Raw genomic sequence first — 16,332 nt, 5'->3', positions numbered from 1 at the left:
TTCACACCATGCAGAACTGGAGATTTTGAAGAAAACTGCTGTGTCAGAAAAGGGTGGTAGTTTCCTTCCTTGTGAATCTGCTCTTGACCTGTGCTGTAGCACAGTATCAGGAAATGTTGCTGATCTTTTATGTGAAGCATGAGGTCTTGTGTATTTTTTAAATGCAGTGGTGTTGCCCTGTGCCAAATTCCTCATGGGTAATTGTATTTTACATGCCTGAATTTTTACGATAATGACATTGTTCATTTTTTTTCTGTCCTCTCCTACTTGCTAGTATTTACAATAGTTTGTAAACAGCTCCTGTTTCTCACGATAGATGAAACTGTATTTAATTCCCTCTTGAAGTCATTTGCTGTCATTTATAAAATATGACCTGTGAAGGAAGCCAGTGAATCCTGATCTATGAGTTGCTGGGTTTTTTTAAGGGAACTACTGATTTGTGAATGAGTTTGTCTGTTGTTGCTGTTATCTACCTGAACGCTGTACTTTTTTTCCTTTTTGTAATAGTTTGCATGGCACAAAATGTGCTATCCGCTGTGAAGATGGAAAATACCATAATGGCAGGGAATGTGAACCATGTCACCGTTCATGTGCAACATGTGCAGGTATCTCACTGACATTTATTTGCATTATTTCCTCTCTATTTTTAGCTCTGATTTTATTTTACTATATCACACTGTGACTGCTGATGTAATCTCTGAATTCTTTTGATAGTTCTCTAACATATTATACATATGGCAAACTCTTTCAGCTAACATAAAAATATAATTGAAAGTGTGAATGTACTTCTTTATCTTTTCCTTTTATAATGCTCTAATTTCCTGCAATGCCTTCCATTTTCTTTCTGGATTGTAAGAATGATTTATAAATTTTGTGGCACTTATAGAACTACCAACATCCATTTCTTTCAGAAAGGAGATAGTGAAACTATGCAGTATGGTTTCTAATAAATATACACCTTTATAGTTTGATGTTAATCTTTGAAAGAAGGTAAGTAAGGCTATATATTGTCTCTAAAATGGCAGTAAGATTTTGCTACAGCTAGAGATATGATATCTGTTAGGCAATAGGGGGAACTAGCCAATAATAGAGTGTATTTTCGCTCTGTTTTAAGGTGGTGGAGTAGATGCGTGTATAAACTGCACACAGGGCTATTTTATGGAAGATGGAAGGTGTGTGCAATCCTGCAGTACTGGTTACTACCTTGATCACTCTACAGAAAGTGGATATAAAAGCTGCAAAAGGTATGATCTGTGGTAATATATATTTCTAATAATTAGCAGTATGTTAGGAATTACTGTGTTGAGAATGATAATATTTATGAGAAGAGAAAAAAAACCACACATTCTAAACAAATGAAGTAAAAAGTATTTTTTTAAATTTTGAGTTACAGTTATGCAGAACTTCTGAAAGTGTTTTTCTTCCACATGTATGTATCTTTGACTTTTAAAATCCTTCAGTGAGAGCCTGTAGATAAGCACAGAAACGCAGAATATACAAATCTCGTTATTGAGATCTGTGTTTCTCAATAACAAACAAAAAAAAAGGCAAAGTGGAATCTTTTTAATAGCAAGTTAATTACTGTTCATGAGGACGATTTCAGTTCTTCAGCTACATTGACAGAAACATGACATAAATATATTACAAGACTTGCTGTCCAGCATAGCATTCAATGGATGAATAAGCCCTGGAGAAGATCGTGCTGTGCAAAGAAGGGACGTATTTTTTCATTCCTTCCTTTGTTAAATAAATACTACTTGTTGTCCTTTGGAATAATTTATTATTGACTCACACTGAGTTCAGGGCAGGAAAGGAATCACAGAATCAAAGAGTCATTTGAGTTGGAAGGAACTTCTAAAGGTAATTTAGTCCAATTCCCCAACAATGAACAGGGATACCTACAGCTCAATCAGGTTGCTCAGAGGCCCATCCAGCCTGACCTGGAATGTCTTCAAGGATGGAGTATCCACCACTTCTATGGGCAATCTGTTCAGGTGCCTCACCACTCTTATAATAAAGAAACTTTTTCCTTATATCCAATCTAAATTTTCCCTCTTTTAGCTTGAAACCATTTTCCCTCATCTTGTCACAGCTGACGCTGCTAAAAAGTCTGTCTTCTTCATTGTTACAACTCTCCTTAAGATATTGAAAAGCCAATATCAGGTCATCCCAGAGCCTTCTCCAGGCTGAACAGCCCTAACTCGCATTGTGTTACGGTTTTCCACTCAAAAATAAATAAATGAATAAATGTAATGAAATAAAATGATGAAATCACCAGACACAGGTCAGTCTTTTCCATCACATGGCTTTGAGTCCATCCCTTAGTGGCACATGGATGTGTTGTCTGTTTAATACTTCTGTTTATTACTTTTATATAGTTCCAAAGAACTATATATATGCAGCTATTTACTAAAAACAAAATATATGAACAAAGAGTGGTTGAAGGAAAAAAAAGCAGGACTGAGTTGTAGGGGAGGTTACTTTTTAAATTATTCTCATTGCTAGAGCAGCTGATACCTCTGGAAACAGCACACAAACCCTTTACAATTCAGAAGGTTTCTCCTGGGTGCTCTTGTATTTGGTGAGGCCATAAGGCCGACCCCTACCACTGTCTTTCAGATGTGATGCCAGCTGTTTGGATTGCAGTGGTCAAGGAGACAGAAACTGTACGATCTGCCCAAGTGGTTATAACCTAGACTCTGGTGTCTGCGTAGTGGGAACAGTCTGCAAGGATGGTGAGTGCAGTTCCCTGAAAAGATCTTTTTTACCCCGTCTGGCAGCTTTTCTTACATGTATTAGTTTGATTTGGTTTCTTTTCTTTTGTTATATTCTCTATTTTAAGGCTACATTACTTCTTACGTTTTTCAGATTTATGAAAAGGAGAAAACTACATAAGTAGTGTATTAATGGAATTAGTCACATACACAACTGGATTTTCCTAAAATAGTTTCCCCTCTACATGCAGCAGCCTACTTTTGCTTCCTTACCTGTTTTTTAAAAGTCATTGCTTTCAAAAGATTTTTATATGAGGACCCTAGCGTACTGTCAATAGAATTGGGTGTATGTGTTTCATCACTTTAAACCGTGGAAATGCTGGTAAGTAAAAAGGATGTTAAGTAATTGCAGTATTACTTGAATTATGTGAAAAGGTAATGAGGAAAGAAAAGAATAGAGGGCACTCAATTTGTTATGGAGACTTAAACTTCCTCCAGGTTCTCTGAGGCAATAAAGATATCATTTATATTGCATGTGATTGGCTTAATTATTCACTAATATTCATTCCTTTCATGAATCTCAATTACAGAGACTTTGAGATAATGTTACTTTTCTATGAAAATGTTATTATGTTAATTACTTGTATATAACAGCTCAAGAATTGCTGTCCAAGAGGAAGATGACACTGAAATAAAGCCCTGCATTAAGCAGTGTGAAGGATACCCACTATAAAATACAGTCTTATATGTATATACATATACATCAGTTTGGTCTTCATTATGGTCAGGTCAATTAGTTGTCCACATGCAGCTTCATCTAGGTACACATACAGTTGCCCAGGACTGAGGACACTTCACCTCTGTCTCATCTGCCCTGTTCTTGAGAGTGCAGTTGCAGAGCAGCAGCACATGGGCATGTGGGCCATGAGGCAATTGCAGTGGCACGCAACTGGATCCTAGTGCATGGCATGTTCTCTCAACAGTTTAGGTTAGCCAAGGAAGGCACAGAAGTCCCTTCTGTTAAGTTACTGAGCTTGGAGGCTCTCATTCCACCACCTGACAGTCAAACACTGGGTATGTGTTACTTTGTAGGATTTGAATTTCTGTTGGGAATGTTTATTCTTTTTTTCATGGTTTATCTATTATATTCTTTTGATTCATGAAAATCAAGAACAAATTCCTTTGCTGTAAATATCACTGTTTTCTAATTATCCTCTTTCTAATCTTTTTTTCTTTTTCACAAATGGATACCAATCATTCCCTGTCGGACCACACAAAATTTCTTCCTGAAAAATAAAATGCTGTTGACTGAAATTCCTTCTGATGGACCAAATTTCCTACTTGCTACCTGCTCCTGAATGGTCTCTTCAACCAAATCTACCTATCTGACCAATTAAACCTCCCTCCATGGTAAACACCATGCTCTTCAAACCTTCAACTTCCCCTTCTTCTCTTGCTGCTGCCCTCCGGAAGCCACGGAAGAGTCCTGGGCCGAGGGAGGATTCTGTATGCTGGTGAAAAAGAACAATCTCTGCCAGCGGAAAGTGCTCCAGCAACTGTGTTGCAGAACATGTACGCACAAGGGGTGAACTCACACCTCCCAGAGTCCTCCTGCTCCTGTAGACTTATAGATTAACACGTATTATTGAAAAGGAAAAAAAAAAGCCACCTCTCTCTCTCTCCCCCCTGTTTGTCTGGGGAGATGGTGAACTGTTTGTTTGAACTTAAATGGAAAACCTACAACACGCCTACCTTTCATAACTGGGTGTTTAGAGCTGAGCATCCAGGATCACAGAGTCAGTATTGTGTGACCAAAGCATTTGATGCCAAAAGTAACGTTTAACTCATGATTTGATTTCCTGTCAACTTTAGGAGTATTTCTGGTTTTTGAAGGTCTTTATCTTTCCCTTTTTTTCCTGTTTGTTTCCCCTTCAGGATATTCAAAAAGTGTTTCAAGAATACACACATGTTTACATGGATTAAAACTAAACCATACAAAAAAGTTTGCATTAGTCTTTTTTGTGAATTGACAGGGGGAACTTCAGGAAATGAGTCCCTAAGGGAAACAGAAACATTGTCATCTGCAGGACTAAGTTCTGTCCTTTTTGTACCAGTATTTAAAAAAGGAAAATGATCATTTCTGCACACAATTCCTTCCTACTTACTCTGCTGTGTGCTGTTTTTTTGTATCACATGCAGTGTGTATATATGTTTTGCCCAAAGTGGTTTTTTTGGTCATATAGATCTCATTTTTAGACAGCTAGCTTATTAACAGATATGCTAGGATTTTTATTTTATTTTTTTAAATTGTAAGAGCTATTTCAAATAAACTTAAAAAAATTAAAAAAAAAAATTGTTCCTGTTGTGAACAAGTTTAGAAGATACTACTCTTGGTTTGCATAAGCAAGAGTAATGTATACGTGGAAATTGAAAACTTGCTAACATGTAAGGAGTATTCATAAATTATTGTTGTCTTGTAACGTTCACCAAAAAGGGGATATTATCATGCAAGTATGTGGGGATATTTTATAGTGGCCCATACAGAAATGCCAGTGTGACTGTATGTGACAGAATGTGTTTACAGGACTGGATTTATAATTGAGCTTGTAACACTGTGCCAAATACATCTCCAGGAGTATTAACATATAGGGCAATAAATCAACTGTTTTCTTGATGTAACAATCTTGTCTTGATGGGCCTGAATCTAATCTGCTTTTAACTGCTCCTACTACAAATTTCAGCAGGAAAAATCCTGTTGAGGCCTATGAAGTTACCTCACTGCAAAACTATCCTGGAGTGCTGAGAGAGGCAGGGCTCTGTCTTGTCTCTATACCCAGATACACAGTTGTTCGATATATATTCATCAGTTTTACCTAGCATGCTGTTTGGAAGCCATTCATTTTAGCAGGTAACAGTAAACTGAACTTCAAAGATACTGTTTTGTGGGAAAAGTACTTAAAACGTGCAAAGTCTCTCTGTTATTTCTCCAGGACACACAAGTAGAAAATGTATTGCAGATGTTTAAGCATGTAAATATTAGAAAACAAAGAGAACCTCCATTTTAAATACAAAAATTATTGTGGAAATTTTACAAATGAATTAATAATATAGACCTATGTCCACTTTGCTAGAGAGCAGATAAATATTACAACCCATGTCTGGTTCTATATGACGAGGCCTGTGAAGCTCCTTTGGTGCCCATTACAGATTTCTTGCTAAACATGAAAAGTTACGAGAATTTAATTTGTGCTAGTTTAACTACTAGTCTGTTTCTGCCTCATTTCTCGATATAACAATTTTAACTAGAACATAATGCTTTCAAAGTTTAAGTTAATATTATATATAATATAATATAAATATATATTCATAATTGAGATTTAATTATGTAATAGATTGTAAAGAGTTTGTTTGGGTACTTACAAATGCCTCTAACACTATTATAGAGAAAAACTTAATATCTTTGTTTTCTTTAAAAAAAAAAAATTGACACATTGTTAATCCAAATTCATTTTTACTGAAAAAATACTGTACATGTGTAAAAGTTGTTATTTGTAAAATAGGGTAGTTCTGTTGTAATTGATATTGGCCAAAATCAATGTTATTCCATATTTTATTTTTTCTATTAAATTAACCTAACTTCTTGTTCCTTTGGTCTGGAAAAACATGTTGATAATCTATATGTAAAATATCTCTGAAGGGCACAGGTAGCTTTATGATATAGATACTACATGCAAGTAATTGAAACAAACTGGAACGGTAGAGGTGTTTAACTTTGTATGTGTGTGTGTGTGTGTGTGTGTGTGTGTGTGTGGATTTAAGTGATGGACTTGACAATGAAATTGATGTAATCAGAAGTGGTTTCTGTGGAGGACACCTTTTGTGTGCTAGCAGTACAGCCATGTCTGTGCCCTGGTGAGCAACGGTGCTGGCTTTCTTTCACCCAGAAGAGCTTTTCTCTTGCAAACAATGAAAAAGTTGTATGCATAAATACATTTTTACTTAGTTAAAGAGGAGGTTGGTGGTTTTTCAGTCATTCCTGGACATTTGCACAGTGCAGTACTGTTCACGTGCTGGTGCTCATATTCAGTACACCTCAGGTCACAATCCTGGACAGCCACTTAAAAACAGCAGGCTGTTTCTCATTCCCATTAAATGGAGAAGACTACGTATACACTCAGCTGTGATGACTGCAGGATCAGAGCTTCCACTGGCATTAGCTGATCCTTTCATTCATTTCCCACTTAGTCCTACAGCCTGAATGGAGGCCAAAGTGGCAACTCATTCACACAGTTTGTATATTCAGATGAAGCTTAAAGCTTGTTCACTAAAGCTGTGTAAAGAAGTTCCTGCAAGAAAAAAAAAACACTTTTCAGTCATCAGCTTTCAACCTCAAATGTTTCATTGTCACAGATTTTGTTTCAAAATGAGGAGTTAGTCATCATCCCCAGTTTTCCTGTCAGTTCTTGAAGTAAGTGTATAGAGGACAGTACATGCTCAGCAATAGTTTCATTAAGTTACACCAATGGAAAAAGGTTGGCCTAATCGTTACACCAGTACTCTATAAAGAACTGCTTCTTTCAGGTTCCATCCCACCTCAGACTCTTTGAAGATTGTTGCTTGTTGATGCCTTGACAGCAGTGGCCAGATATAAGCAGAATTAGCAGACAGCACTGTATTTAGTCCTTCTATCAGCAGTGGGATTGCAATTGAAGGATCCTAGTTTGTTTCCCACTGCAGAATAGTTTTGATCCTCCCTTTCTGATAAGGTGTTGCAGTTGTTTGAAGTATTTTATAACTTCTTGTCAGCATGCAAAACAGATATGGAGCACTTTAGAAAGACCAAAAGCTGCTGAACTTACAGAAAATGATTCTTTTCTTCTTGTATGGAAGGACTCTGGTTGATGTCAGACTAATCAGTTACTGTCTTGCTTGTAAGTAAAAAAAAAAAAAAGAAAATTTTACAAACACTCTCTTAGTTAACGCATATCACTTCCGTGGTAAGCTATCTATCTTCATATTTGTTTAGGAGAATCCTTACGCAGTCATTGAATTAAATGCAAACTGAACAGTTAGCTAGACTGCTTGCCTACTATAAATCTTCGAGACTGTGACAGTGTGGACTATAGAAAATTTCCTACTTCAACTAACATTATTTGTAACCAGAAAGAAGGTTAGTGTGCCCAGACAAGGATATCATCTGCAAAGCCCGTTGTGTGAATGCACAGTTTTGTAAGTGGAGGATGCATTTCTGTAATCAGGCCTTATTGCTTTTCTACCTGCTGCTATCCACCTCAGCCATACCATTAGGTAGTGTATGGCTGAGATCAGCAAACTAGAGACACACCAAATTCTGTTAGTGGAAACTAGTGGAAGCCACACACTCCTGTCCAGTAGCTTTTGTGGCTCTTGGCTTACTCTCTGCCTATCTGCACACACTGGTACATCCTGTCTTTTTCTGGGAAGCTTTGCAGTTACATCCATGCAGCAAACACAGTATTGTACTAAAATCTTCCCTATGAGACCTGAAAGATTATTACAGTTCCTATATGGACTGAAAGTTTCCAATGTCCTGAGAAATTCTGATGAACATCTGATATTGAATATGTAGTACAATATCAAGGCTGCTGCTTGTTCCACATTGTGAAGTTATAAGAGTTATTACACTATGAGCCTTTGAGTAAATCTATATAAAGAGATACTATAGCTATAATGACTAAATAGATCTTGCAGCCAGTGATGAGCAAGTTATCCTTTTAGCAGCCACATCACAAACAACCTGAATATTACCTGTATCAGTGTCCACTTCAGATAACTATGTGCTACTTTTAAAGACTTCTTTTTAATGAATTGGATGACTGTAACAAGATCTGTTATAAATTCAAGATTCCTGTAAAGACATTTAAGTGACAGCTTGTATGACTCAATGTTTTCAATCTGTAGTGCAATTCACGGAACAGTAAATTGTCTTTGATCCATTGCCATGCCTTATATTTATATTGCATATGCCATTGTCATGTCATTGGTAAAGAACAAAACAAGAAAAGTTCTGTTATTAAATGTTTGTGCAAAATATTTTAAGCGAGCATTAAAAAAGTTTTCCAACATGCAAATAAATGTCCTAGTCAAATTTGCATCAGAAAGAAACGCCCCAGCAAGAACTTGTATGAAATTTTTCAGAATCTGCAGTTTCAATATTTAAAAACAAAAGGTTGAGAGAGAATTTTGATTAACAAGTTGTTTAAGAGACGGAAAAAGTTATTTGCTTGGCATAATTTTTTACTGTCTTAAATCGTTATGCAAGATTCCAGCTTTGATTAAACTGATTATCTGATCATTACTGAACATTACAATCAGTCATGATATTTCCAGGAAGCAACAAATGCAGCCTGTCAGTGCCACACCAAAGGCTGGTTTTTGTTACATCTCATTTTCTGAATCACTTGTGTATTTGTTGCCAAAGATGGGCAAGGCACAGCTTAGAAGAATGCCCTTCTATAGTGCTTTATTTATCAATGTTTCTCAGTGTCTGGGGATGGATCTGTTGAAGGTCCTCTGAGACAGCAATATGACTTTCCAAAGCACAAATGCCATCTGATCACAAAGTGCAGTGAACATCTTCATGCCCCATCCTTGCAGGCATTCAAGGCCAGGCTGGATGTGGCTCTGGGCAGCCTGGTCTAGTGGTTGGCAACCCTGCCCATGGAAGGGGGGTGGAAACTATATGATCTTTAAGGTCCTTTTCAACCCAGACCATTCTATGATTCTATTATCTTTTATTTTATGAAATAAGCTGATAAAGTACCCATTTTGCCAATCAGCCCAGGGTGGAGAAACCAGAGCATTGACAGGATGGGAATATTTTCTTACCCAAGAAGAATTAACAGCACCATCCTGCAAACTCTGTAAAAGCACTGAATGCTCACTGAAGCTTGACAAGTGTGATTTAGTTACAGTTGAGATAGTAACTCACACTTCCTCCATCTAGAACTGTCCATGCCCTCTGCCCTGCTCCTGGTGGTTGCATGCACACTAAACTGTGGATCTCCAAGTACCCGCGCAATTACACTGCTCTCAGCACCAATGATTGTGCCAATTGTGCGCATTGCCACAAGTTCAAAATATTCATTAAGAAAATAAAGGCCCTTTTCTTACTCCAGGAGAAAGGCTATACCAAAGACACAAAGGTGCTAGTCTTGCTTGGTTGCCTCCAGCATGGCCTTCTGAACACATTCAGTTCCCAAGGACTCGGAGAGCTCCTACAGCCAAATAGTGCTTTCTCCAGCAGTACCCAAATCAGAGGGGATGTATTGTTTGCCCATTTCAGCATCCTCAGGGAATGTTCTGAATCATGTTTGCTTGAGAAATCATCGAAAGTAGTTACCTTGGCTATTCCTGAAGTGTTTGGAGAGACTAAGCAGGGGGAGGTCACTGATGTAAGGTTACTGATATGGCTGAAGTCTTAGAGATAAGAATAAAACTCAGTCCTTTATATCTTTTATTAAATGACTTAATTTCATCTGCTCTTTATTTTGAAGGAGATAAACTTTATCTTTTTCACTGATATCTTTTACGTTTTAATATATTCATCTCTACATATCAAACATATTACATTTGATCAGTAATCTGACCCTATGTTGTTATATCTTGTTAGGGCAGCAGTTTGCCTACTAAAATCTGCTCAGTTATTTCAGGAGATCTGCACTGATATCCTGATTAAATTTAGGATCTTCAGTACAAATGATCAGCAGGCATCACTATGTGTAAGACAGATGCCACCAATGAAATACTGTTCTGAGACATCCAGCTCATCTCACCATAGCCTTATGTATCTCTGCAGAAATCCTATAGAATGAAAGGGCTTTGCTTATACCAGTTGCATATTGCACACTGTGTAACATAAGAGATAGACGTGCTACAATTGCTGCCTCTGGAACATGATGTGCTTACACCACTGTTATTCAAGGTACGCAGTCAGATTCTACCTTTCTTTTGTATATTTCATGGAACATTATCTGGTTTATTGGACACAGAGCAATCAGCAATATAAGATAAATTCCAGTGACATTCAAGTGTCACCATTCCACTGCCCTTCCAGAATTTCCCAGCTACTGAGCTTCACCAAAAAACAAAACAAAACAAAACAAAAACAAAAAGAAAACTTGACAAGACCAGACAAAGAAATCTGCAGTTAGGAATGTCCAGAAATGGAGAGGATAAACAGGATTTTACCAATGTCATTTTGTAGTTTAGATAGCAAGATGTAGGATTTCCCGTCCTTGAAGAAGTGAGAAGGATACGGAGCAAAGCATTAGCAATACAGATTGGGATTGCCCCATTCCCAGAATGCTCCAGGGAGACCTCACTGCAGCCTTCCAGACACAGAATCGTAGAATCATAGAATGGCTTAGGCTGGAAGGGACCTCAAGGATCATTACATTTCAACTCTCCTGCCAGAGGCATGGTTGCCAGCTGCTAGATCAAGTACTAGCTCAGATTGCACAGAGCACCATCCAACCTGGCCTTAAACACCTCCAGAAATAGGGCATTCACAGCCTCTCTGGGCAACCTATTCCAGGACCTCACCACTCCCTTAGTAAAAAAATTCCCCTCCCCCAGTACTTGAAGGGAGCTTACAAGCAGGAGAGGAACCGATTATTTACACATTCTGATAGTGATAAGACAAGTAAGGAATGGCTTTAAACTAAAAGAGGGGAAATTTAAGTTAGGTGTTAGGAGGGAAATTTTCACTCAGGGTAGTGAGGTGCTTGCACAGGCTGCCCAGAAAAGCTGTGGCTGCCCCCTCCCTGGAGGTGTTCAAAGCCAGGCTGGATAGGGCCCTCGGCAGTCTGAGCTAGTGTGTGGCAGCCCTGCCCATGGCAGGGGGTTGGGACTGGATAATCTTTAATGTCCCTTCCAAACCAAGCTATTCTGTGAGTCTGTCTTCTATGATTTTGTAACTTATTCCCTTCCCATTTTCTCAAGGGGTTCTCAAATTCCAGGTTGCAGATGAGTACAGAAAACCCTGCCAGGCTCTCTTGTTTATGCTTACACAGGCAAGGGAGAAATCCAGATCTTCGTCAGCTTTCACCTCCAGGCATTCACATTATTACTAGCGCAAACAGGCATTTAGAGCTGGTTTTTAAAATACAAAAAATATCTTTCTGGTGTGTACTTAGGCCTTCTTAGTACCCCTGACAGCTTTGGCTCTTCAATGGGCTTCTAACAACTGTTGTTTAATACATAAAAATGAGGGAAGAAATACGTGCACAGGCAGAAACATATGCACACAAAAAGAAGGAATAAATCCCTTTGTATCAGTTAAAGAGGCAGCTTTAGTCGATTTAAATATTTTTATTCAGCTGGGAAAAGGAGAGAGAGAGCTATGTGAGATGGGATAGTTGATAATGCCAGTTGCTTTACTCCTGCCTATCATGATTAAAGCTAACCTGAGGCTCTCTGTGATATCAGCTAATCAGAAAACAAAAAGGCCTTTCATATGAAAACCATGATATCATGCTCAGCTCCACACACTTTCAGGGAAGAGATCCTGAACTCTTTCCAGGATCCTGCCTCATTCCTTGGCAGCAAGGGATAGCAATGATTGAACAGCCAGCATCTCCATCTCAGCCTCCATGTGCATCCCTGCTGAAGGCTTCCAAACCCCTCTCAATGCCTCAAATCATATCACCCAAAAGTTCTGTTCCTAAAAGATCTCTCTCTTGAACCTTCTGCTCACTCAGACAGGAAGATGGAAATGTGGTCATCGCAAAAAATGATTGGAGAATACCAAGTAGCAGAAGGCTGAAAGTTGAGGCTAGAAGTATCAGAACTGGAAACAAGGCTCAAGTTTTGTAGGACTAACAAAAATCTGGAGGGGAAATTAAATGTCACAGGATCTGTGGCATAACATTTTCAAGATGAAGATTGGATTTCTTTCAGGTAGCAGTAACGAATCCTCAGGATGAATTTTAATGGCTTCTTGCAAACAGCTTAGTCTCAGTCTCTCGTGGTATTAAGTTTAATGCATAAACTTTTCTTTAGCAAAACTCAAGGAGTTGGTCCTATCTGCCAGCCAAAATAAAAAGTGTCAAGGTAAACACAGGAAGAGCAAAACTTTTCTAATGACTGAATTCTCTAGCTATGAATTTGTCAAAAATAATTCAAATCAGTACATCTTTATTTGCACTGTAGGACATTTTTAACCCGTAAGACGGGATACAAAAGCCCAGTAACAAAATCTGTGTACATATATCCATATAAGTAATCAAGAAAAGGACAAAACAGGGTTGCTTTTGAGTTCATTACAAAGAAAGGCCACTGATGTTTTATTAAAGAATGGTGGGGTAATTCCCCATGCAAAAAGGATATTCGCATCCTCACCCAATTATTCTCCAAGTGTTGCCAACAAATGGTAGATTCTGGAAAGCAGGAGGGAAATAATGACTAGACAAGAGCTGTGTACTGAAGCAAAGAAATAGCAACATCCTGGAAATAGTGACTATGCTTTAATCTGGGACTCAGGAAAGACAGGCTCTGGTTTGCTACTACACTCTTAACTAACTTGATGAGCTTTGCTGCAGTTCAGTGTTTGTGCCTTCAGAATGGGAGATAATCATTTTTACCTCATTTTAAAATGCACTGTGCCACCTGACAGGAATTTCATGTAAGTATGCAGTTTAGGCACAGCCTAAAATCTGTCGTCACTCCAATAAACTGACAACTCTAACTACAGACATATGAAATTCTACACAGAAATATTCCAGTTTTGAGGCATTGTTTCTGTTAACATAACTTTATTCCTGTAATACTTTCAGTTTCCTCTTAAAAAAGGTGATAAATATTTTTAAACAATGTGACAAGGTATCAGAACTGACAAACAAATGAAAACTAAATCTAGGCAGATATTAAGTAGCTGAATGCTATTGCATGAATTAAGGCACAGATGGGATGCTTTGCCAGCGGTATTTCTCCACTGTATACATTGGAGGTATAAAAAAGAAGTAATATAGAAGAAAGAAAGAAAACAAAGTGACAACACTTCATTATCTAGCAAGATCTGTAATGAAATCTGGCAGTTAAACTGCCTTGCGGAGTGGTTTAAAATTCTTCTCCAAAGTTGCCCTTCTGTCTTAACACCTTGAATAATTATATATTTTAAAATATATTATTTAAAATATATTTATTAAAATATATATTTATATATACATTATATAAAAATATATTTATTAAAATATTATTTTAGCATTCAGTGGCAGATATGCTGCTCTAGATGTGAATTGCCGTACAGAGTGTCTAACATGTAAGCAACATGTGATGCACATTCTTATAATCACATGCTTTGAAATGCTTCAATTAAAAAAAATTAATTCAGCAGAGGGATTATCTTCCTGGCACTATTCTAGGGCAGATAAAATAAATTACAGAACTTCCAGTGAAAGAAAAAACAAATAAGTAGTAGAAGCCTTTTAAAACTCAGCATGCTTTTATGTTATGGGAGGGATATAGCCAGAGCTGGATAAGGCATAGCCAAGGTGTGTGAATTAGTGTCTCAGGTCCCACAGATAAACATGCAAGCAGCAAGGGCAAATAAAGTGAAGGCAGTCGAGGCTGAAGAAACAAAATGCCTTTCTAACATGAAACAGAAAACAATATGGAAAAAGAAATTATTTAAAAGCATTGCACAGAGAGATTTCCTAGCTACATAAAGTCGGTCGTATCAAGCACTGAGCCACCAGATATGCAAGAGGAATATTTTGCAGATACTACATTTTTTCATGTTTGTGCGCTGTCTAGCAGAAAGCATGTATGAAAATATCTGAAGAAGTTGGTTATCATTCTGTTGCAGTAAGTATCAAATTATATTTTAAAATCTCATAAAGATGCTTGAGATCATGGGATTCTAAATACAAATCACGAAGAGTCAAGAGACCTTCACCAAGAAAAGCTGTCAGAGACCTGAAGATCTACAGGTTGCAGCCTGTTCTATGCTGTGGTAGCACAAGACCCCTCTCACTGTCTGTCTCTTTCTGTTGTATCTTTACTCTTCTGACAGTAGTAACCAAATTTGCAGTGTAGACGGCTTCTATTAGCAGCAGAAATAATATAGGTTCTATTTTTGTCTGATACTCACATTTACATGTAAAAAATACAGAGATTTGTTTATGTCATCTCAAAAGTCTGTTCATTTGCTCCCAACTCCAAACTTCATCTCAGCCCAGCCTCTATGGAGCACCATTTTCTTGTTATACATCATCTATCACTGGCTTTTGGTTCATTTTTTGACCTTATTCATTTCTCCAGGAAGATGTATAAACCTTTACAAATTCAAAACTACATCTGTATCTACAGTTTGGGTACATCAGCTTTGGCCCATTTTGTACCAGTTTTTGGCATGGTTTTCTTTCATAATTATACCATTCCCATTCTCATAAGCGTGATGATTACTATCATAGCTTAGATCTCATATCAGGGATGTCAACTATTATAAATTTCGTTAATGCAGATTAACATGAAATAGAAAAGACAAGGGACAGAGAGAACAGCCAGCAGTTTGTTATAAATTATTTCTTTCCCATGTTGTTTTATCCAGCAATATTTGCTCAGACAATGCTCTTGTTTTTCAATACAAGGAACTCGTTGCAACTTGAGAACTCAAGCCAACTCACTATACATTTGTATTTTGACTCCTAAAATTCACACTTTCTAGTAAATCTGTATTTCCAAGTGTAACACAAGTGAAGAATTTCTCAATATTAAAGTAGCCACAGAAATTGTGAGATTTATGTATTATACAAGACTCTGTACAACCTCTTCCATTATTTAAGAATTCAGGGACAACCAGTTCTATCCAACATAGAGGCTCAATTAGAATAAATTTTCCTACAAGAAACTGACATAAAACACCCAATCTTGTGTTTTTTTAAGCTTCTTGATAAACCCATTTGCAGTCCCCACATTATGTTGTATACAGGTCTAGTATTTGTGTCAATTACGAAATCATAGAATCATAGAATGGACTGGGATGGAAGAAATGAATATCTTTACCCTGACATTTATGAAAAGTATAGCTTACCAGTTAGTAACAATTCTTCAAAGAATGTACACTAAATAAAAGACAGACTTTGCACCTCAACTCTCTAAGTAATACCATGGTATTCATGTTCCTGAAGTATTTTTTTATCTAATTCTCAGTTTTTAGGCAACCATTCATACAATATTTATTTATTTATTTATTTTCCTTGAGACCAGGTGTGTACTTGGGCATCAAATTTTCATTCAATTCACAAAAGAGCCTTGGTCTTTCGGAGCTGAGTATTGCAGCAGTAGTACGAGAGGGGAATAAAGGTGCTATAGCTAGAGATTGGGATAGCACCAGCATGTCTGACTAATGTAGTATACTCAAGTCTTTCTCCACATATAACATATCTCACATGCATGAGAATACACTGTTTATGTCTCAGCTTGCAATCAGGAGCACATTGGAGCTGCAAAAAGGAAAATTAAGTAATGAATGCTCCTACATAGCACTGTCATTGATGCTGAAGTAATAGTGTAAACCTGAACAAGAATCACTCTCCGTCAGGTCGATATGGAAAATAAAAATAAAAGTAAAACCAAC

At 37.4% G+C, this 16,332-nt stretch overlaps 1 protein-coding gene across 1 annotated transcript in view; it reads left to right on the top strand.

Moving 5' to 3' along the window:
- Positions 1 to 436: 436 nt before the first annotated feature.
- Positions 437 to 16,332, top strand: part of LOC104916661 (proprotein convertase subtilisin/kexin type 5-like) — a gene marked incomplete at its 5' end in the record, with an annotated part of 70,202 nt that continues 54,306 nt past the window's right edge. The window contains 3 exons of the mRNA XM_010727683.3: positions 437 to 605; positions 1,115 to 1,244; positions 2,620 to 2,735. Coding sequence (XP_010725985.2) covers positions 437 to 605; positions 1,115 to 1,244; positions 2,620 to 2,735 — 415 coding nt within the window. The remainder of the gene's footprint in view (positions 606 to 1,114; positions 1,245 to 2,619; positions 2,736 to 16,332) is intronic.

This window comes from Meleagris gallopavo, unplaced genomic scaffold, assembly GCF_000146605.3.
Source record: "Meleagris gallopavo isolate NT-WF06-2002-E0010 breed Aviagen turkey brand Nicholas breeding stock unplaced genomic scaffold, Turkey_5.1 ChrUn_random_7180001927083, whole genome shotgun sequence".
In the NCBI taxonomy this organism is placed as follows: Eukaryota; Metazoa; Chordata; class Aves; order Galliformes; family Phasianidae; genus Meleagris; species Meleagris gallopavo.
The sequence above is the reverse complement of the archived record's forward strand: the minus strand, read 5'-3'. Positions and strand labels throughout refer to the sequence as shown.